Source organism: Lactuca sativa, chromosome 4, assembly GCF_002870075.4.
Source record: "Lactuca sativa cultivar Salinas chromosome 4, Lsat_Salinas_v11, whole genome shotgun sequence".
NCBI classification, from domain to species: domain Eukaryota; kingdom Viridiplantae; phylum Streptophyta; class Magnoliopsida; order Asterales; family Asteraceae; genus Lactuca; species Lactuca sativa.
The window spans coordinates 397779455-397796377 of NC_056626.2; the positions used below are offsets into that span (position 1 = coordinate 397779455).

The window sequence follows — 16923 nt, forward strand, 5'->3', positions numbered from 1 at the left end:
GGCAGATTGATCTTGAAGAAATTCAAGAATCAATTGGTGAAGGAACCTCAGACACTAGCAATCAACCTGAGGTAGAAACTCCTGTTGATCCAGCTGACGAGTCTGTACCTCCGAAACGTTCCACACGGGTTAGGAGCACACCTTCGTTTTATTATGGTTTTCATATTACTACGGAAGGTGATACGTTTATTAGTGATAGTACACTAGTAAATTTGGATGAACCTAGCAGTGTTAAGGAAGCCATGGCAGGCCCGGAGTCTGCTAAATGGAAGGAGGCTATGGACAGCGAGATACAGTCCATGTATGACAATCAAGTTTGGAACTTGGTTGACAATGTACCAGGCCGTAAAACAGTCGGGTGCAAATGGATCTTCAAAAAGAAGACCGACATGGAAGGAAAAGTGCATACTTATAAAGCTCGACTGGTTGCGAAGGGTTTTACTCAAACTCAAGGTATTGATTATGATGAAACCTTCTCGCCGGTGGCCAAGATTAAGTCTATTAGGGTTATGTTAGCCATTGCAGCATTTCATGATTATGAAATATGGCAAATGGATGTCAAAACCGCTTTCCTTAATGGAAAGTTGGCTGAGGATGTGTACATGAATCAGCCAGAGGGTTTTGTCAATGCAGAGTACCCTAATAGAGTATGCAAGCTTAAGAAATCCATTTATGGATTAAAACAAGCATCTCGTAGCTGGAATCTTTGTTTTGATGAGAAGGTAAAAGAGTTTGGCTTCTTGAGAAGCGAAGATGAGTCTTGCGTGTATGTCAGAGCTAGTGGGAGTATAGTTAGCTTCTTGGTACTGTATGTGGATGACATACTACTCATAGGAAATGACATCCCAACCTTGCAGGAGGTTAAGTCCTGGCTTGGGAAGTGCTTTGCTATGAAGGACCTAGGGGAGGCTACCTATATCCTAGGGATAAGGATATTAAGAGAAAGGAGTAGAAGACTAATTGGACTTAGTCAGAGTACCTACTTGGATAAAGTGTTGAAAAGGTTCAACATGGAGAATTCCAAGAAAGGAGATTTACCGATCCAAAGCAATACCAAACTGAGTAAGGCTCAGAGTCCGAGTACAGAGGCTGAGATAGCTGAGATGAGCCAATTACCATATGCTTCCGCAGTTGGCTCGATCATGTATGCTATGACTTGTACCCGTCCTGATGTGGCATTTGCTTTGAGCATGGTCAGCAGGTATCAGGGGAACCCTGGCAAGGCTCATTGGACCGCGGTAAAGAACATTCTCAAGTACCTGCGGAGGACTAAGGATTGGGTCCTTACCCTTGGTGGCAGTGATGACTTGAGAATATTAGGGTATAGTGATGCTGGTTTTCAGACTGATAGGGATAATTTCCGCTCTCAGTCGGGCTGGATCTTTACCTTAAATGGAGGGGCAATTTCTTGGAAGAGTGCCAAGCAGGAGACGGTGGCTGATTCGACTTGTGAATCAGAGTATATAGCAGCGAGTGAAGCAGCGAAGGAGGCGATATGGCTAAAGAACTTCATCGGAGACCTTGGAGTTGTACCAGCTATTAAGGAACCTATAGAAATTTTCTGTGACAACAATGCTGCGGTTATCTTAGCCAAGGAACCAAGAGATCATGGCAGATCCCGACACATTGACAGAAAATATCACTTCATAAGGCACAAGATTGAAGAAGGACTCCTTGTGACAAGGAGGATATCGTCAGATGAGAATCCTGCAGATCCCCTTACGAAGGGACTGACGAGGGTTAAGCATTTTCAGCATGCGAGACGCATCGGGCTGAGGGACGATATTAGTTTTACAGATTAGATAGTTTTCCTGAAACTTGTAAAATGTAATCGACGTTTGATGATGAATAAAATTTGTGATTTATTTATGAGTAAAGTGTTACTATCATTGTCAATTATTTACTATTGTTTCAGTTTTGCATGTTTTGACTTCCAAAATAATTAATTTGTTCAAACCTCCACAATCGATCATACGTCGGAAGTAAGTATGAATCAAGATTGTCATGAATTGGGTTTGTAGATGCCTTAAAGGTGTTTAGGCATGGCAATGGTTGCTGCAACATTCATGAGTACTCATAAGTTATGAGTATTGGTATAAACCCACGCTCACTTGTATCACTTCATGGAATTTATCTCGAGTGATCGTGAGACGATAACATCATATAAATCTTTAAACCTAGAGATATGAGTTGTTACCTATGAGTTGGTTGTGCATTGATTGCACGTAAACGCATCAGTAACTTGATGTTATAAAACGTGCCTTTGTGTACAATTCAATAAGTAGTAGAACAAGCATATCAGTCGAAGTTTATCTGTTCCTTCTAGAAATAGAAGCGATATCCGGGCCCCTCGATGATTTTGTGTTGACCCATATACCAGGCCTGGTCAGAACTAAACCGATGTGTTCAGTGAAGTTCTTCGTCAAACAAATCGGATAATCGAGAAACAACTGCTAGACAATAAGCAAGACATAGTTCCATGTGTTTGTCCGGCTGATATCATGAGAACAGAGGATTATGTGATCACTTATCTAAAATGGCGCTTCATAGTTCGACAGAGTCTTCATTGTTCGAGGGAGTTTTCGAGAGCTACAATTGTTGGTTGGTTCCTGAAGTTATAGGCAAATATAGTTATTAGGCTTATCCAAGTGGGAGTCTGTTGGATAAGGTGTCTAAGTCCATAACTTATTTGGTATATACTTGACCCGACCGGCATGGTCCATTTGGGTTGCATCTCATCCAAACTATTATGGATAATTTTATGAGAGTTATACACATATGTTTATTAATATATTATGAGTTATAATATATTAATATGAAGTTACGTTACTTAATTAGTTTTAGTCTTAAATTAATTATGGATTAATTTAGAGATTAAAAGGAATACTAATTAAATTATGGGCTATTTGTTTTATATAGTGTGGGCTAATACTCATTTGTTAATGGGCTAGGCTTATGTGGAAGTCCATGGATGATCCATGGAGCTTTTAACCCATGGATCCTTGGAATAGGAAAAGACATGGGTTATTAGGGTTTCATCCTAACCATGCATACTATATAAGCATGCTTATGGAGCATGAAAGAAAGCCTAAGATAGCCTAAGAGAAAGCTAGTGTTCTAGTGTGTGTGTGCATGTGTGTGGCCGAAAATACAAGAGTGTGTATACTCTCTCAAAGTTTTCCAAGAGTTTGTGGTGTTTGTGATTCCATTTGAGGCATTCACACTATTGGTGCTTGGCCCTCAAACTCCTAAGAACCCAACACAACAAAGGTATGTAATCTCTTCTAACTCTTTTATGTTGAAATGTTCCCCATGCCATGTTAGATAGGTTATAAACCTTGGAAAATTATTATTTTGCATGTATTTAGACAAACATAGATCCAAGGTTTATTAGGGTTGCATGCACACTTAGGAAGTGTTAGATTGCTCAAAACCCAACAAGATGAACTTAATTCTTTAACACAAAATCAATCAATAAAGAAACACTTCTATTAGTTCGAATCCACTTTCACTCAATGGGTAATAATTAGCTATGACAATTACTGTTGGTTACCAATTAAGACAATATTAGCAATTTAGTTCTAAATCTACTAACATTAATCAATTCATGTAAATCTATATATGGTCACAAAATAATTAACACATAATGGATTATTAAATGAAATTGGAGCAATGTAAGATTGATTAAACACACATTATGGTCATAATCATGAATTCTTTAGCACAACTTAATTTTAATAATTCAATTGCTTAACTAAGATTGGTTTGATCTTAGCTCTAATAAACTAGTGTTCACTGAATTATTAGGTATTCAAATTCATGTAACTTCATATTCACTAACTACACTGAACAAGAATTTAAAGCAAACAATTATTAAACAAACATGCTAGGTAAAATCAATCCAACACAAGTCTTAACCAACTAGTAAATCAAAGCTAAAGTAAATACACCATGAGTTCCACCTTCATCTAGCTAACAAAAGCAGCTAGATTTAGCTGGACATACTAACAACTAAGCAAACAAAATCCATAATCAAAAGCATGTTTAAATGTACCAAACTATGAATCAAATTATGAACTTCTTCTTTCTTGGTGTTGAAAACCAATTCCATAACTTTTCTTCTTCTCCAATTCGTCTCCAGGAACCCTCCAAGGTAGCAAAAAGTCCCCCAAGTCGTAATGGACAAGGGTTTATATAATTTACGATTTTTCCAATCTCACGTAGTGAGTAGATAAGCCTCACGTCGTGAGTGCGAGATTAACGTATTCGACAAGGACTCTCCTTTCATTCGGTGCATATCTTCTAGAATACTCTACTCACGTCGTGAGTCTTCAATTACTCACGTCGTGAGTACGTGTTTTGCTGAGTTTTTATTCTTCATTCCTTCAAGCCTCCAGAGTTCCATGTTTTGTCAACTTTAGTCCCTCTCTTCGAAAATGCTTCTATTTGGCTGCAAAATATAATTTAAACTTATAACTACCAATATTCTATGCAAATAACCAAATTATTAGTAAAAATATAAATAAATATTGCCTAAAATATGTATCAATATGGCAATATCATCAACCTATTGTGTCACATCAAGTTTTTCGATTTTGACATATTTGGTTAAGTTTGATGTGTATCTTAAGCTAAGGGGTGTTGTACAATTTTTTCTAATAGTAAAAAGGTGCCACATAAACGCCATCTAAGCTTTTGCAATTTTTACATTTTTTACATACGAGGTAGGGTGTGATGATGTTTTTACCTCTATTTTTTTTAATTAAAAAATCTAAATAATTGCATAAACATAAAAATAAATACTAATTAAAATAACATAACATTTCTTAAATTAAAAACATTACATTTGATTTAACAATCATAAAACGAAAATTAAATTAACTAACTTAATAAAATATTATAGTCCGAATATTCACCGGTATCATTGTCAATTAACTCATTTACATCAATTTCATTACCCCGATATATGTGTTCCGCCAAATCGTTGTGAAATTCGTGGTGTTTTTGATTGTCATGTATCGCCCTTCTTCTTGCATGTCATGGGATTGAACCAAGTGGTATTGGCGCACTAGAGAATGTGAGGATGTATTGTCATTTGGTTGAAACTTGAAACTGAAAAATTATTTTATACTTGTCTTCCAAAAGCATATTATATAAAATGATACACACATACATAATACAATCGAGCTTTTCCACATTTCCAGGACGAGCTGAAGGTTGTAGTATGCACCAACGCTTCTTGAGGACTCCAAATGCTCGTTCGACATTCTTCTTAGCCTTTTCTTGGTACGTTTTATACTTTATGCGTTTGGGATCACCTGGACATGTTAGCGTTTTCACAAACACAATAAATTTAGGATATATGCCATCAAAAAGATAATACACATAATCGAACGTGAGTAAAAGTGGGTTTACGCAAATACCTTGGACCGTAAATAGTGACAATGCATCTACAAAAATCATCCAAACCGTCCTTAGCTACTCGCTCATACATTTGAAAATATTCATCCCATGAATCAGAAACAGAACCATAAACTAATTGACGAACTGCAATTGCATATTTTTGTATTTCTAAAAACCCATCCGCACCTCTTGCATCTCGGCGTTGTCTACTATATTTAGAAATGTTAGTAACATCACCAACTATACGAAGAAATAAATGTTTCACCATTCGGAATCGACGTCGAAATTGGTGTTCCCTGCAAACAGAATCTTCATCGAAGTAGTGTGCCATTAGACGGGTGTTTGCATCCTAACGATCTCTAAGAAGCATCTTCCGTGTCCTAGGTTGGACTTCTTCTTCTTCTTCTTCTTCTTCTTGTACCGTATCCATAATCACTTCCCATGATTTCACAACAACTTGACCAACGGTTAGCAACAACTTACAATTTTCTAATGTATTTCCTATTTTTATGAGATGATTTTTTAGAAACGGTATGTAAATGTATAATATAGGTTCGAGTGAATTTGTTTTGGTTTAGGTTTAAGTAAATATGTTTTGGTTTGTGTTTGTATATATAGTGGTAAGGAAGGAAAAATGAAAAAAATAATAATTTAAATAATAAGGCAGCAACGGTTACAAAACAGACAAAAAAAGATATCCAACATTCAATTTTCAAACTTTTACCATCGGTGGTATCTTACCACCGGTACTTCACCGGCGGCAAATATAGGGGTGAAGGGCGGTGTTCACCACCGGTAAAGCGGTCCACGTTGGACTACCAACAGTAATATCCGCACGATACCGTATAGCATTATCTAGCACAGTTAGCGATATTTGTGGTTAGTGATACATGGTTTCGGCTTGAGTATTTTGGTTTTATTGATGCATTGACATTTTGAATTACTTATATCTTACTTATATTGTGGCCTTGGTTAACATCCATTATTGTCATTTTAAGGTGCCTATTCAATGTTCAAAATATTTTTATCTTGGAATTCCCCATCTACGTGAAACCAAAACGATGTTTTTAAAGTATACAAAGTTTTATAAATTAAGCCGAAATTTAGAGATGTCGTGATGTTCCTCGTAAATAACAGTTGATAAAAATAAAAGAAAAATACTACTTTTCTAAATAACAGTTGATAAAAATAAAAGAAAAAGACTACTTTTCTAAAAGGGATATATAAAGTAAAGTCCCAATATTTTCATCGATTTGACAAGAAAGTCCTAAACTTTATTTTTTTGACAGTAAAGTCCAAATTACCGGTAGTTTTTGACATTTTTACCATTTTTTACTGGTTAGCCAGTAATTAGGACTTTTTGTCAAAAAAATAAAGTTTATGATTTTCTTGTCAAATCGTCAATTAAGACTTTAATTTAAAAAAAAAATAAAGTTTAGGATTTTTTTTGTCAAGTCGTTGAAAATATTGGGACTTTAGTGTATATATAATTTTTTTTGTTAGAAATTTAATGGTATGATACTCTTTAAGCATAAGAGTTATTGAAACTTTCACTAATCTGCTAGATCTTATTGAAATCCTTAACGTTTGGTTTTTGTTAAATCGTCTTTAATTTCAACAAATCGACATTGAAAAAAATTGAGATAATCAAGAAAGAAAGAAAGAACTAGGGTTGTGTTGGTTTTTTACAGCCCAAAAAATGGAGAAATAAAAAACCGAAAAAATGAAATTGCTCTTCTTTCCCTTCTCCACATTCACACCCTTTTGACTAAACATGTGTTGTTTGTGTTTGTATAAAGTCAGAGAAATTTCGTTTTTTTAGGTTTCTAATTTCTCCATTTTTGAGACTGAAAAAAGCCAACACAACCCTGGTTCTTTCTTTCTTTCTTGATTATCTCAATTTTTTTCAATGTCGGTTTGTTGAAATTAAAAAAGCGATTTAACAAAAAGCAAACATAAAAGATTTCAATATGATCTAACTGATTAGAGAAGGTTTCAATAAATCTTATGCTTAAAGAGTATCATACCATTAAATTTCTAACATATATATATATATATATATATATATATATATATATATATATATATATATATATACACACACACACACACACTAAAGTCTCAATATTTTCAACGATTTGACAAAAAAAGTCATAAACTTTATTTTTTTGACAGTAAAGTCCTAATTGACGATTTGACAAGAAAGTCCTAAACTTTATTTTGTTTACAAAAAAGTCCTAATTACTGGCTAACCGAGAAAAAAGGGTAAAATGTCAAAAACTGCCGGTAATTTGGACTTTCCTGTCAAAAAAATAAAGTTTAGGACTTTCTTATCAAATCGATGAAAATATTGGGACTTTACTGTATATATCCCGTTCTAAAACCACTTAATAATTAGATATAAGATGTGTTTGTCAAAATTAACCACTAACTAAAAGCTATAACTTTTATTTACATGAAAATGTTAGGAGGAAAATAGTTTTAACCTTTTGACTAATGTAAAATAACACAAAGATAAAATTATAAAATTTAAAAATTAAAAGTATCATAACTAGTTGAATTAATTTTTAAATTGGAAGCTTTTTATTTAAATAAAAGCTTTTAAAAACGTTACAAAATTCGTTGTTGAACAACTAATATCTTAGACGTCGAAGTGCTTTAATGGAGTGGAGAGGATATAAAAGAAAAAGATAAATTTATTCAATGTATAAATGTAAAGAATTAAAATGACCAAGTTTGTGAAACAAGATGTATAAAATGTTAAAAACAATAAAACCCAAATAATATTTTATTTATCTAGCATTATAAATGAAATTCCATTTTTGTCCTTTGGCTTGATACCTTTTGTAAACCAGGGTTAAACTCCCCCTCCTTTTATATAACCCAACTTCACATTCACTCTACTCTCAAAAACAAACACACACCCAAACACACTCTCTCGTTTGACCAAAACTCCAGTCTCGTGGACCACACACCATTCCTCACTAAAACACCGAGCACCGCCACTGCTGATTCCTAGATCTCTCTCTCCTTTACAAGCTCTTCTTTCATGGCGATTGAGTCGTTTTCGACTTTTCTCTCGATTAGTTTGTAAAAAAAAGTTTGACAGAAAGGCTTTCCGGTATACAAACGGAGTTTTGTAAAATGGCGGAGACGACGGAGGCGTCCAAGGCAATGCCGGCGCAAGCAGAAAAGAGAAAGGAGCAGAGTATTCCCTTCTACCAACTGTTTTCATTCGCGGACAAGTTCGATTACGCTCTCATGATTTTAGGTAGCATCGGTGCCATTATTCACGGATCTTCCATGCCTTTCTTCTTCCTCTTGTTCGGACAAATGATTAATGGCTTCGGAAAAAACCAATCGGATTTGAACACCATGACTCACGAAGTTTCAAAGGTTATTCATCATCATCAACATCATCATCATCATTGTTATTATTATTATTATTATTATTATTATTATTATTATTATTATTATTATTATCTCTCCAGAGTCCAGATTAAACGAGCTTCTTCTTTTTCAATTTTGTGAGGATTTTCACGAAAAAAAATGCTATCTAGTGACTAGTCTGAGTCAGTGGATTAAATATTTATTGTTTTTCAATTTTCGGTGCGATTAATCACAGGTTTCAGATCTGAATATCTATTTACTCTAATTTAATGCAGTATGCTCTGTATTTCGTCTATCTCGGATTGGTAGTGTGCATATCGTCATACGCAGGTGAGAAGCTAAACTCGATCCGTTGTTGTCTCTCTTTTATTTTATATATATTAATATTAATTAATAAACATCGGTTGCCATAAATTTTTGATTTCACACTTCATTATTGAAAAATGCTTATTTTAGCCAGTTCACAAAGGATCATGTGCACGTGGGTTCCTCGTTATCTCTTGTCCTTTTCGTCACGCACTTGGTCAAAATTTTCAATAATTTTCTAATACATCACAAACATCTCCATCACTTTCGAATTCTAGCTTTTGTTTATGAAAATGAAATCGATCATGATTAATTATTATTATATAATTTGTTGATTAATTATGTTTAAAATTGTGTATGAACAGAAATCGGATGTTGGATGTACACCGGAGAAAGGCAAGTGAGCACGTTGAGGAAGAGATATTTGGAAGCAGTTTTAAAACAAGACGTTGGATTTTACGATACAGATGCAAGAACAGGAGATATCGTTTTTAGTGTCTCCACTGATACTCTACTTGTCCAAGACGCCATTAGTGAGAAGGTAATCTCTCTTTTCAACTTTTCCTTTTGAACACATCTACTGGTTTTAATTCCAGAGATGTTGATGGATAATTTGTTACGAGCACCTGAAACAGAAACATAAACAGACTCCATTAATGGCGGGGATGTGGGGTCCAATAAACAACGTCATACATATCTCAATATTTCATTCGCCATATTAGCATACTTTGAATCATCTATCTCGATAAAGAAACCTAACTGTTCCCCTTTCATTAGGTGGGAAACTTTATCCATTATCTCTCGACATTTTTGGCTGGATTGGTTGTTGGTTTCGTTTCCGCATGGAAGCTAGCTCTTCTAAGTGTTGCAGTGATCCCCGGAATCGCATTTGCAGGTGGATTATACGCTTATACTCTTACAGGTCTCACTTCCAAAAGCCGTGAATCCTATGCCAATGCTGGCATCATCGCTGAACAGGTAATCTACTAATCTGAAATCTGAAATCTTAATAAATTAATTCACTTACTTTATATGATCATATATTAATCGACTATTGTTATTAATTAACAGGCAATTGCACAAGTAAGAACAGTGTATTCATATGTGGGAGAAACCAAAGCACTCGATTCATATTCAGATGCAATACAACACACTCTCAAATTGGGATACAAAGCAGGAATGGCAAAAGGATTGGGATTGGGATGCACATATGGAATCGCATGCATGTCATGGGCACTTGTGTTTTGGTATGCGGGTGTGTTTATTAGGAATGGGCAAACAGATGGTGGAAAAGCATTTACAGCAATCTTCTCCGCCATTGTTGGTGGCATGTAAGCTTTTTTACTATAAGAATTGTTTCTTCAAACCCCATTTTTTTAAAAATTTTAATCAAAATAATCATAACAGGAGTTTGGGTCAGTCGTTTTCGAATCTTGGAGCATTCAGCAAAGGGAAAGCTGCTGGATATAAATTATTGGAAATCATTAAGCAAAAACCGACTATAGTTCAAGACTCTACTGATGGGAAATGTTTGACCGAGGTCAACGGGAATATTGAATTTAAGGAGGTGTCTTTTAGTTACCCTTCAAGGCCCGATGTTCTTATCTTTAAAGAGTTTTCCATTTTCTTCCCGGCTGGAAAGACAGTTGCGGTGGTTGGTGGTAGTGGGTCCGGTAAAAGCACAGTTGTTTCCCTAATCGAACGGTTTTATGACCCTAATCAAGGTATATCTTTAATCTTACTACCTGTTTCTTTTTTCTTTTTCACTTAATAAGCACTTCTTAATGAGTTAACTATTCAGACTCTCCTTTTTTTTTTTTTTTACCTCCCTACCCTTTTGCCATCTGTTATTTGGCATCACTTAAATGGTCATTTACTTATATTCAGAATTCTCATTGTAAAAAAAACCTAATACAAAATGGTAAAAATAGTCATTGACTCACATTGATGATTCATCAAGTCAAAACAAGAAACGTATTGTGTGTACGTAAGGGTAAAATGGTCATTTACTCACTTTCCGAGGGATGATTCTGTCCAACAAAAGAAACATACTTTGTGTTACAAAAAAGTAAAATGAACATTTACTCACATTTAGATGATTTTTTTGGTTCGAAAAATAGAAACATATTCGAATAGGATACGGGTAAAATGGTCATTTATCCATATGCAGATGATATCATTTATCCATTAAGCACTTAATTCATACAGCTAACCTCCCGCATTATGCAGGACAAATCTTGCTAGATGACGTGGACATCAAAACCCTCCAACTAAAATGGCTTCGCGACCAAATCGGTCTAGTCAACCAAGAACCCGCACTCTTCGCCACCACAATCCTCGAAAACATCCTCTACGGAAAACCCAACGCCACCACATCCGAAGTGGAAGCCGCCACGTCAGCCGCCAACGCGCATTCCTTCATCACCCTCCTCCCAAACAGCTACAACACCCAAGTCGGCGAACGCGGAATCCAACTTTCCGGTGGTCAAAAACAACGCATCGCAATCGCAAGAGCCATGTTAAAAAACCCTAAAATCCTCCTCTTAGACGAGGCCACATCAGCACTCGATTCCGCCTCCGAAAACATCGTCCAAGAAGCCCTCGACCGCTTGATGGTCGGAAGAACCACCGTAGTAATCGCGCACCGCCTTTCCACCATTAGAAACGTCGATTCCATCGCGGTAATCCAACAAGGACAAATCATCGAAACCGGGACCCACGAGGAACTTATTTCCCGCCCAGGGGCGTATTCGTCATTAATCCGGTTCCAAGAAATGATCGGAAACCGCGATTTTTCAAACCCGTCGATGACTCACCGGACGCGGTCATCGCGGTTGAGCAATTCATTGTCTACAAAATCTTTAAGTCTTCGATCCGGAAGCTTAAGGAATTTGAGTTATCAGTATAGTACGGGTGCGGATGGGCGGATTGAAATGATATCGAATGCGGAAACGGATCGGAAAAACGGAGCTCCGAGTGGGTATTTTTTTAGGCTTTTGAAAATGAATGCACCCGAGTGGCCGTATTCGATTATGGGTGCAATTGGGTCGATTTTATCCGGGTTTATTGGTCCGACTTTTGCGATTGTGATGAGTAATATGATTGAGGTTTTTTACTTTGATAACCCTGCGAGAATGGAGAGAAAGACAAAAGAGTATGTTTTTATATATGTTGGAGCTGGTTTATACGCGGTTGTTGCGTATTTAATCCAACATTATTTCTTTAGTATCATGGGTGAGAATCTCACTACACGAGTTCGAAGAATGATGCTTTCAGGTATATAAATAAATGGTTTACATGTATTTTATTTTTTAGACAAAAGTTTTACTAATTTTTTTTTTGTTTTGTTTTGTTTATAGCGATAATGAGAAATGAAGTTGGGTGGTTTGATGAAGAGGAGCATAACTCGAGTCTAGTGGCAGCGAGGTTAGCAACAGATGCAGCAGACGTGAAATCCGCGATAGCTGAGAGGATCTCTGTTATATTACAGAACATGACGTCACTTCTCACGTCATTTGTAGTCGCTTTCATTGTCGAATGGAGGGTTTCACTTCTGATTCTCGCTACTTTTCCTCTTCTTGTTCTCGCCCATTTTGCCCAGGTAAACTGAATGCCTTTATTACTGTTCCATATAATATTATAATATTAATCTAAGTACGAACTGAAATCACGCATGCTGCCTCCAGATAAAGTTGACCATAGTCAAAATTGAAATTGCATCGGTTTTATTGATAATCTCGAATCTTGATTTTGGGTGATATTATCTTTGATATTAAACGACAAGAATGTAGATTCAGTTTCAAAGTGGCTTGCATGTGCTTTCCTCAATTCCTGTTCATACTTTCACAAAACTCTTGCTCCAATAAAGGATCTATATTCTATACCACTTTTGCATTTGGAAAGTTCAATAAACACTATCTTTCAATAACAAAATGTATTTTAATATTTACATAAACAGTTCATTACAAATTTGGCTGATACGATGTATTCAAATTAATAGGTTTAGTCCAAATTGTCTCAATGGTTTCATTTTATTGAAATTATTCTGGTCTCTGGGTCTTGTTAAATCTAACTATTTATAAATCTAACTATTTAGCTCGTAGTTTTAGTAAATGACTATTTTGTCCTTGGTGAAAGTTTTTGGTAAATTTTTACTGTGAGGTAAAATAAAAAAGCAAAGAAAAATAAAAGAGGACATGTGAATGCAGAATGCTACTACATTTACTGTGATGTCCATACAGAATGGCAGGGGAGATTCCTAGCCCGTGATCGTTGCACTTTCTTCTAGAAAAACCATTATTTATTATTATACTTTAAAAATAAATAAATTAGTATTCAACTTTCGCTCTTCTATTTATAATTTCTATTGAAGCGTGAATTGTCAGAAGCATTTATGCATTTGGAAAATGGACTGTGTTGTTGGGACCCCAAAGCCTTCATACACCAGTACACCACGCTCTCTTATTGATCATATTCTTCCTTCACAAATCTAGTCAAATTGATTGCGATTGTGGACACTGTAGTACTCATACATCAACAGGGTTAGCCTTGTTTTTTTTATCGTATGAAATAGTACCGGTTATTTGCTAAAAATATAATAGTTATAAATTTTCTTATTAATATATATAGCAACTTAAATGAAACAATTTTGCAAGATAAAAAACCTATGATTTTCTAATAATATGAACAATTTTGTAGTATTAATTTCGCAGCATAACCAACAAAACGACTTCATTTATTTTTGTTTTTTTAATATTTTTTGTGGGGTATACAAAACAGCAAATTGTGAATGTTGCAGCAAGCAAAAAAGTGTTGGTTATTTGTATATGCGTAGTGGCTAGGCTAAATTGTTTTTTCTCATATTTTATTATTTAAACTGTTATGTTCATGCATATGAATTTAAAACAATTGTTTTTTAATAGATAAATTTTTAGCTACTATGTGCTTATAAATAACTTCTTATATTTGCCTTGTATATTGAGCAACTACCACCTTACTAGAGGTATGTGTCCTTTTGTCCCCATACCATTTACTTCTTAAACACTTCAGGGTCCCAGACGTGACTTACTTTTAACTTGTCAACTTTACTTCAAACCAAGGGTAGTTTTGTCATTTCCGTTTCCCACAATCTTCAAAAACAAGACTTGTTTAAAAGTTTTTTTTATTGATGTTTATTTAATTATTTAATTATATTTTAGCTGTAATACTTGTTATTTGTCATATCATATTATAAATCACAATAGCGTTCTTATATAAAACATACAATTGACATATATATTCCAATACATAAATGTGTAATATTTGTCGACATTTATGTAAGTATTTTTATTTAATTAAATAGTTGTAAAAATACGATAAATAATCATAAATGAATCAATTATCTTGACGACACTTTTATAATGACCATAATTTATGAAATTACTGTAATAAACTAGATGTCAGTCGAATTGGTAAAAAAAAACTACTAAATATAAGGGTTATTATTTAAATTTATATAATTTACGGTAAAATATGTACTTGAAAGTTAGAATGTTGTTTTTGATGTTAAAATTATGTTGATAGGTTGGAAATGAATCTTCCTTCACACAGAACTGCTACATAATTTTGGTGAAAAAAAAATGATGTAATATTGTCGCTAATTCCTGTCTTATTTTTCAATTTACAGCAACTTTCTCTCAAAGGCTTCGCCGGAGACACAGCAAAAGCCCACGCAAAAACAAGCATGATCGCCGGAGAAGGAGTAAGCAACATCAGAACAGTAGCAGCCTTCAACGCCCAAGACAAAATCCTCTCCCTATTCTCCGACGAACTCCGTCTCCCCCAAACACAAAGTCTTCGCCGGAGTCAACTTTCCGGCATCCTATTCGGCATCTCACAGCTCTCTCTCTTCGCATCAGAAGCCTTAATCCTGTGGTACGGCGCCCACCTCGTTACCAAAGGCCTCTCCACCTTCTCAAAAGTCATCAAAGTCTTCATCGTGTTGGTGATAACTGCAAACTCGGTAGCTGAGACTGTCAGCCTCGCCCCGGAAATCATCCGGGGTGGTGAAGCCATCGGTTCGGTTTTCTCGATCCTCGATCGACAAACCCGAATCGACCCAGACGATCCCGATTCCGACGTGGTCGACACTGTCCGGGGAGAAATCGAGCTTCGTCATGTCGATTTCTCGTACCCGTCGAGACCGGATGTTCCTGTTTTCAAAGACTTCAGTCTGAGAATCCGGTCCGGTCAGAGCCAGGCTCTGGTCGGACCGAGCGGGTCGGGAAAAAGCTCGGTCATCGCATTGATCGAGCGTTTCTACGACCCGACTGCTGGAAAAGTTATGATTGACGGAAAAGATATCCGACGGTTAAACCTAAAATCTCTCCGGTTAAAAATCGGTCTAGTCCAACAAGAACCCGCGTTATTCGCCGCCACGATAATGGAAAACATCGCGTACGGGAAAGCCGGAGCCACCGAGGCGGAGGTTATCCAGGCGGCAACCGCCGCTAACGTCCATACATTTGTTTCCGGCTTGCCGGAAGGTTACAATACTCCGGTCGGCGAACGCGGTGTTCAACTCTCCGGCGGGCAAAAACAAAGAATCGCGATCGCTCGAGCCGTTTTAAAAAATCCAGCGATTCTGTTACTAGACGAAGCGACGAGCGCATTGGACGCTGAGTCAGAGTGTGTCCTTCAGGATGCACTCGAGCGGTTGATGAGGGGTAGGACGACTGTCCTTATTGCACACCGTCTGTCGACCATCAGAGGGGTCGACAGTATTGGTGTGGTTCAAGATGGGAGGATTGTTGAACAAGGTAGCCATGGGGAACTTATTAGCCGACCCGAAGGGGCTTACTCTAGGCTCTTGCAACTACAACAACATCGTATGTGATTGTGATGTAACTTTTAAGAGTTAAGGGGTGGTTTTACGTAGAAGAAGGAAAATAGTAAATTGTGCATGTCTTTTTTTGGGGTTTCCAGTCGTTATGTTTGGTCGATTGGTTACATATTAACTACCCTACCCCCAACACTTTGTAATTGAATGCTTGTTGTGTTTATTAATTTTTTATAATCCTTTATAATGGATGGTTTTATATTTTTGGTATGAACTATTGACAGGCCTACTTTTGATGCCATTTTTTAAATTGATAGTGTTTTGTGAAAAAATTAGATAGTTGCCAATTTATGATATTAACTTTATGAATTTATTACATAACAAAATCAAATAAAAATCAATAATCATAAAGACAGATTATTGAATCTGGAGTTCTATTAAAGTATCTATAGATCCGGCTATTGGGTCTAACATTTGGGTCTAGCATTAACGACGTCTGTGATAATATCTGCTTTAAAAGTTATACTCGTTTAAAGTTGAATTTTGTTATCACATATATGTTTCATTTCACTTGTTCATGTATCTTAGTTTGAACACATTTATAATGTATAAGATTGGATAACATGTTAGTGGGTATAAACATAATGCATGTTAAAAGTTTATAGACAGCAAAAAGGAGGTAATTGATTGATCATATCCCATCTTTTTCGAACCCCATGTGGCTTGCAAGTGTTCTTTCTCTTTTTCCACAATTGCTTTTTTTTTTTTTAAATGTGTCTTTTGATTATCTAAATTTCAGCACACAAAAGTTTGCTTTTTAAGACTAAAGCCCCACACAAGAAATGGGGTTATTGATTAGACCAAAGGGAAAGGGTTGTTAAAAGATCTTATTTTCAATGATTTTTTAGACATCTCATGTTATCCATGTCTTCAATTATTTGATTGTTTGGCAAACCCTTAAAATGCAAAGAACCCAAACAAGGCTGCCTTTAATTTTAACTTGGTAA

At 35.9% G+C, this 16923-nt stretch overlaps 1 protein-coding gene across 1 annotated transcript; it reads left to right on the forward strand.

The window, feature by feature from the left end:
- Positions 1-8304: 8304 nt before the first annotated feature.
- On the forward strand, positions 8305-16186 carry LOC111906809 (ABC transporter B family member 19). The gene is made up of 9 exons (XM_023902592.3): positions 8305-8799; positions 9069-9123; positions 9465-9640; positions 9877-10077; positions 10171-10430; positions 10507-10823; positions 11329-12375; positions 12459-12700; positions 14765-16186. Exons 1-9 carry the CDS (start codon positions 8548-8550, stop codon positions 15971-15973), a joined length of 3759 nt encoding a protein of 1252 aa, XP_023758360.1. The 5' UTR covers positions 8305-8547; the 3' UTR covers positions 15974-16186.
- Positions 16187-16923: the final 737 nt, after the last annotated feature.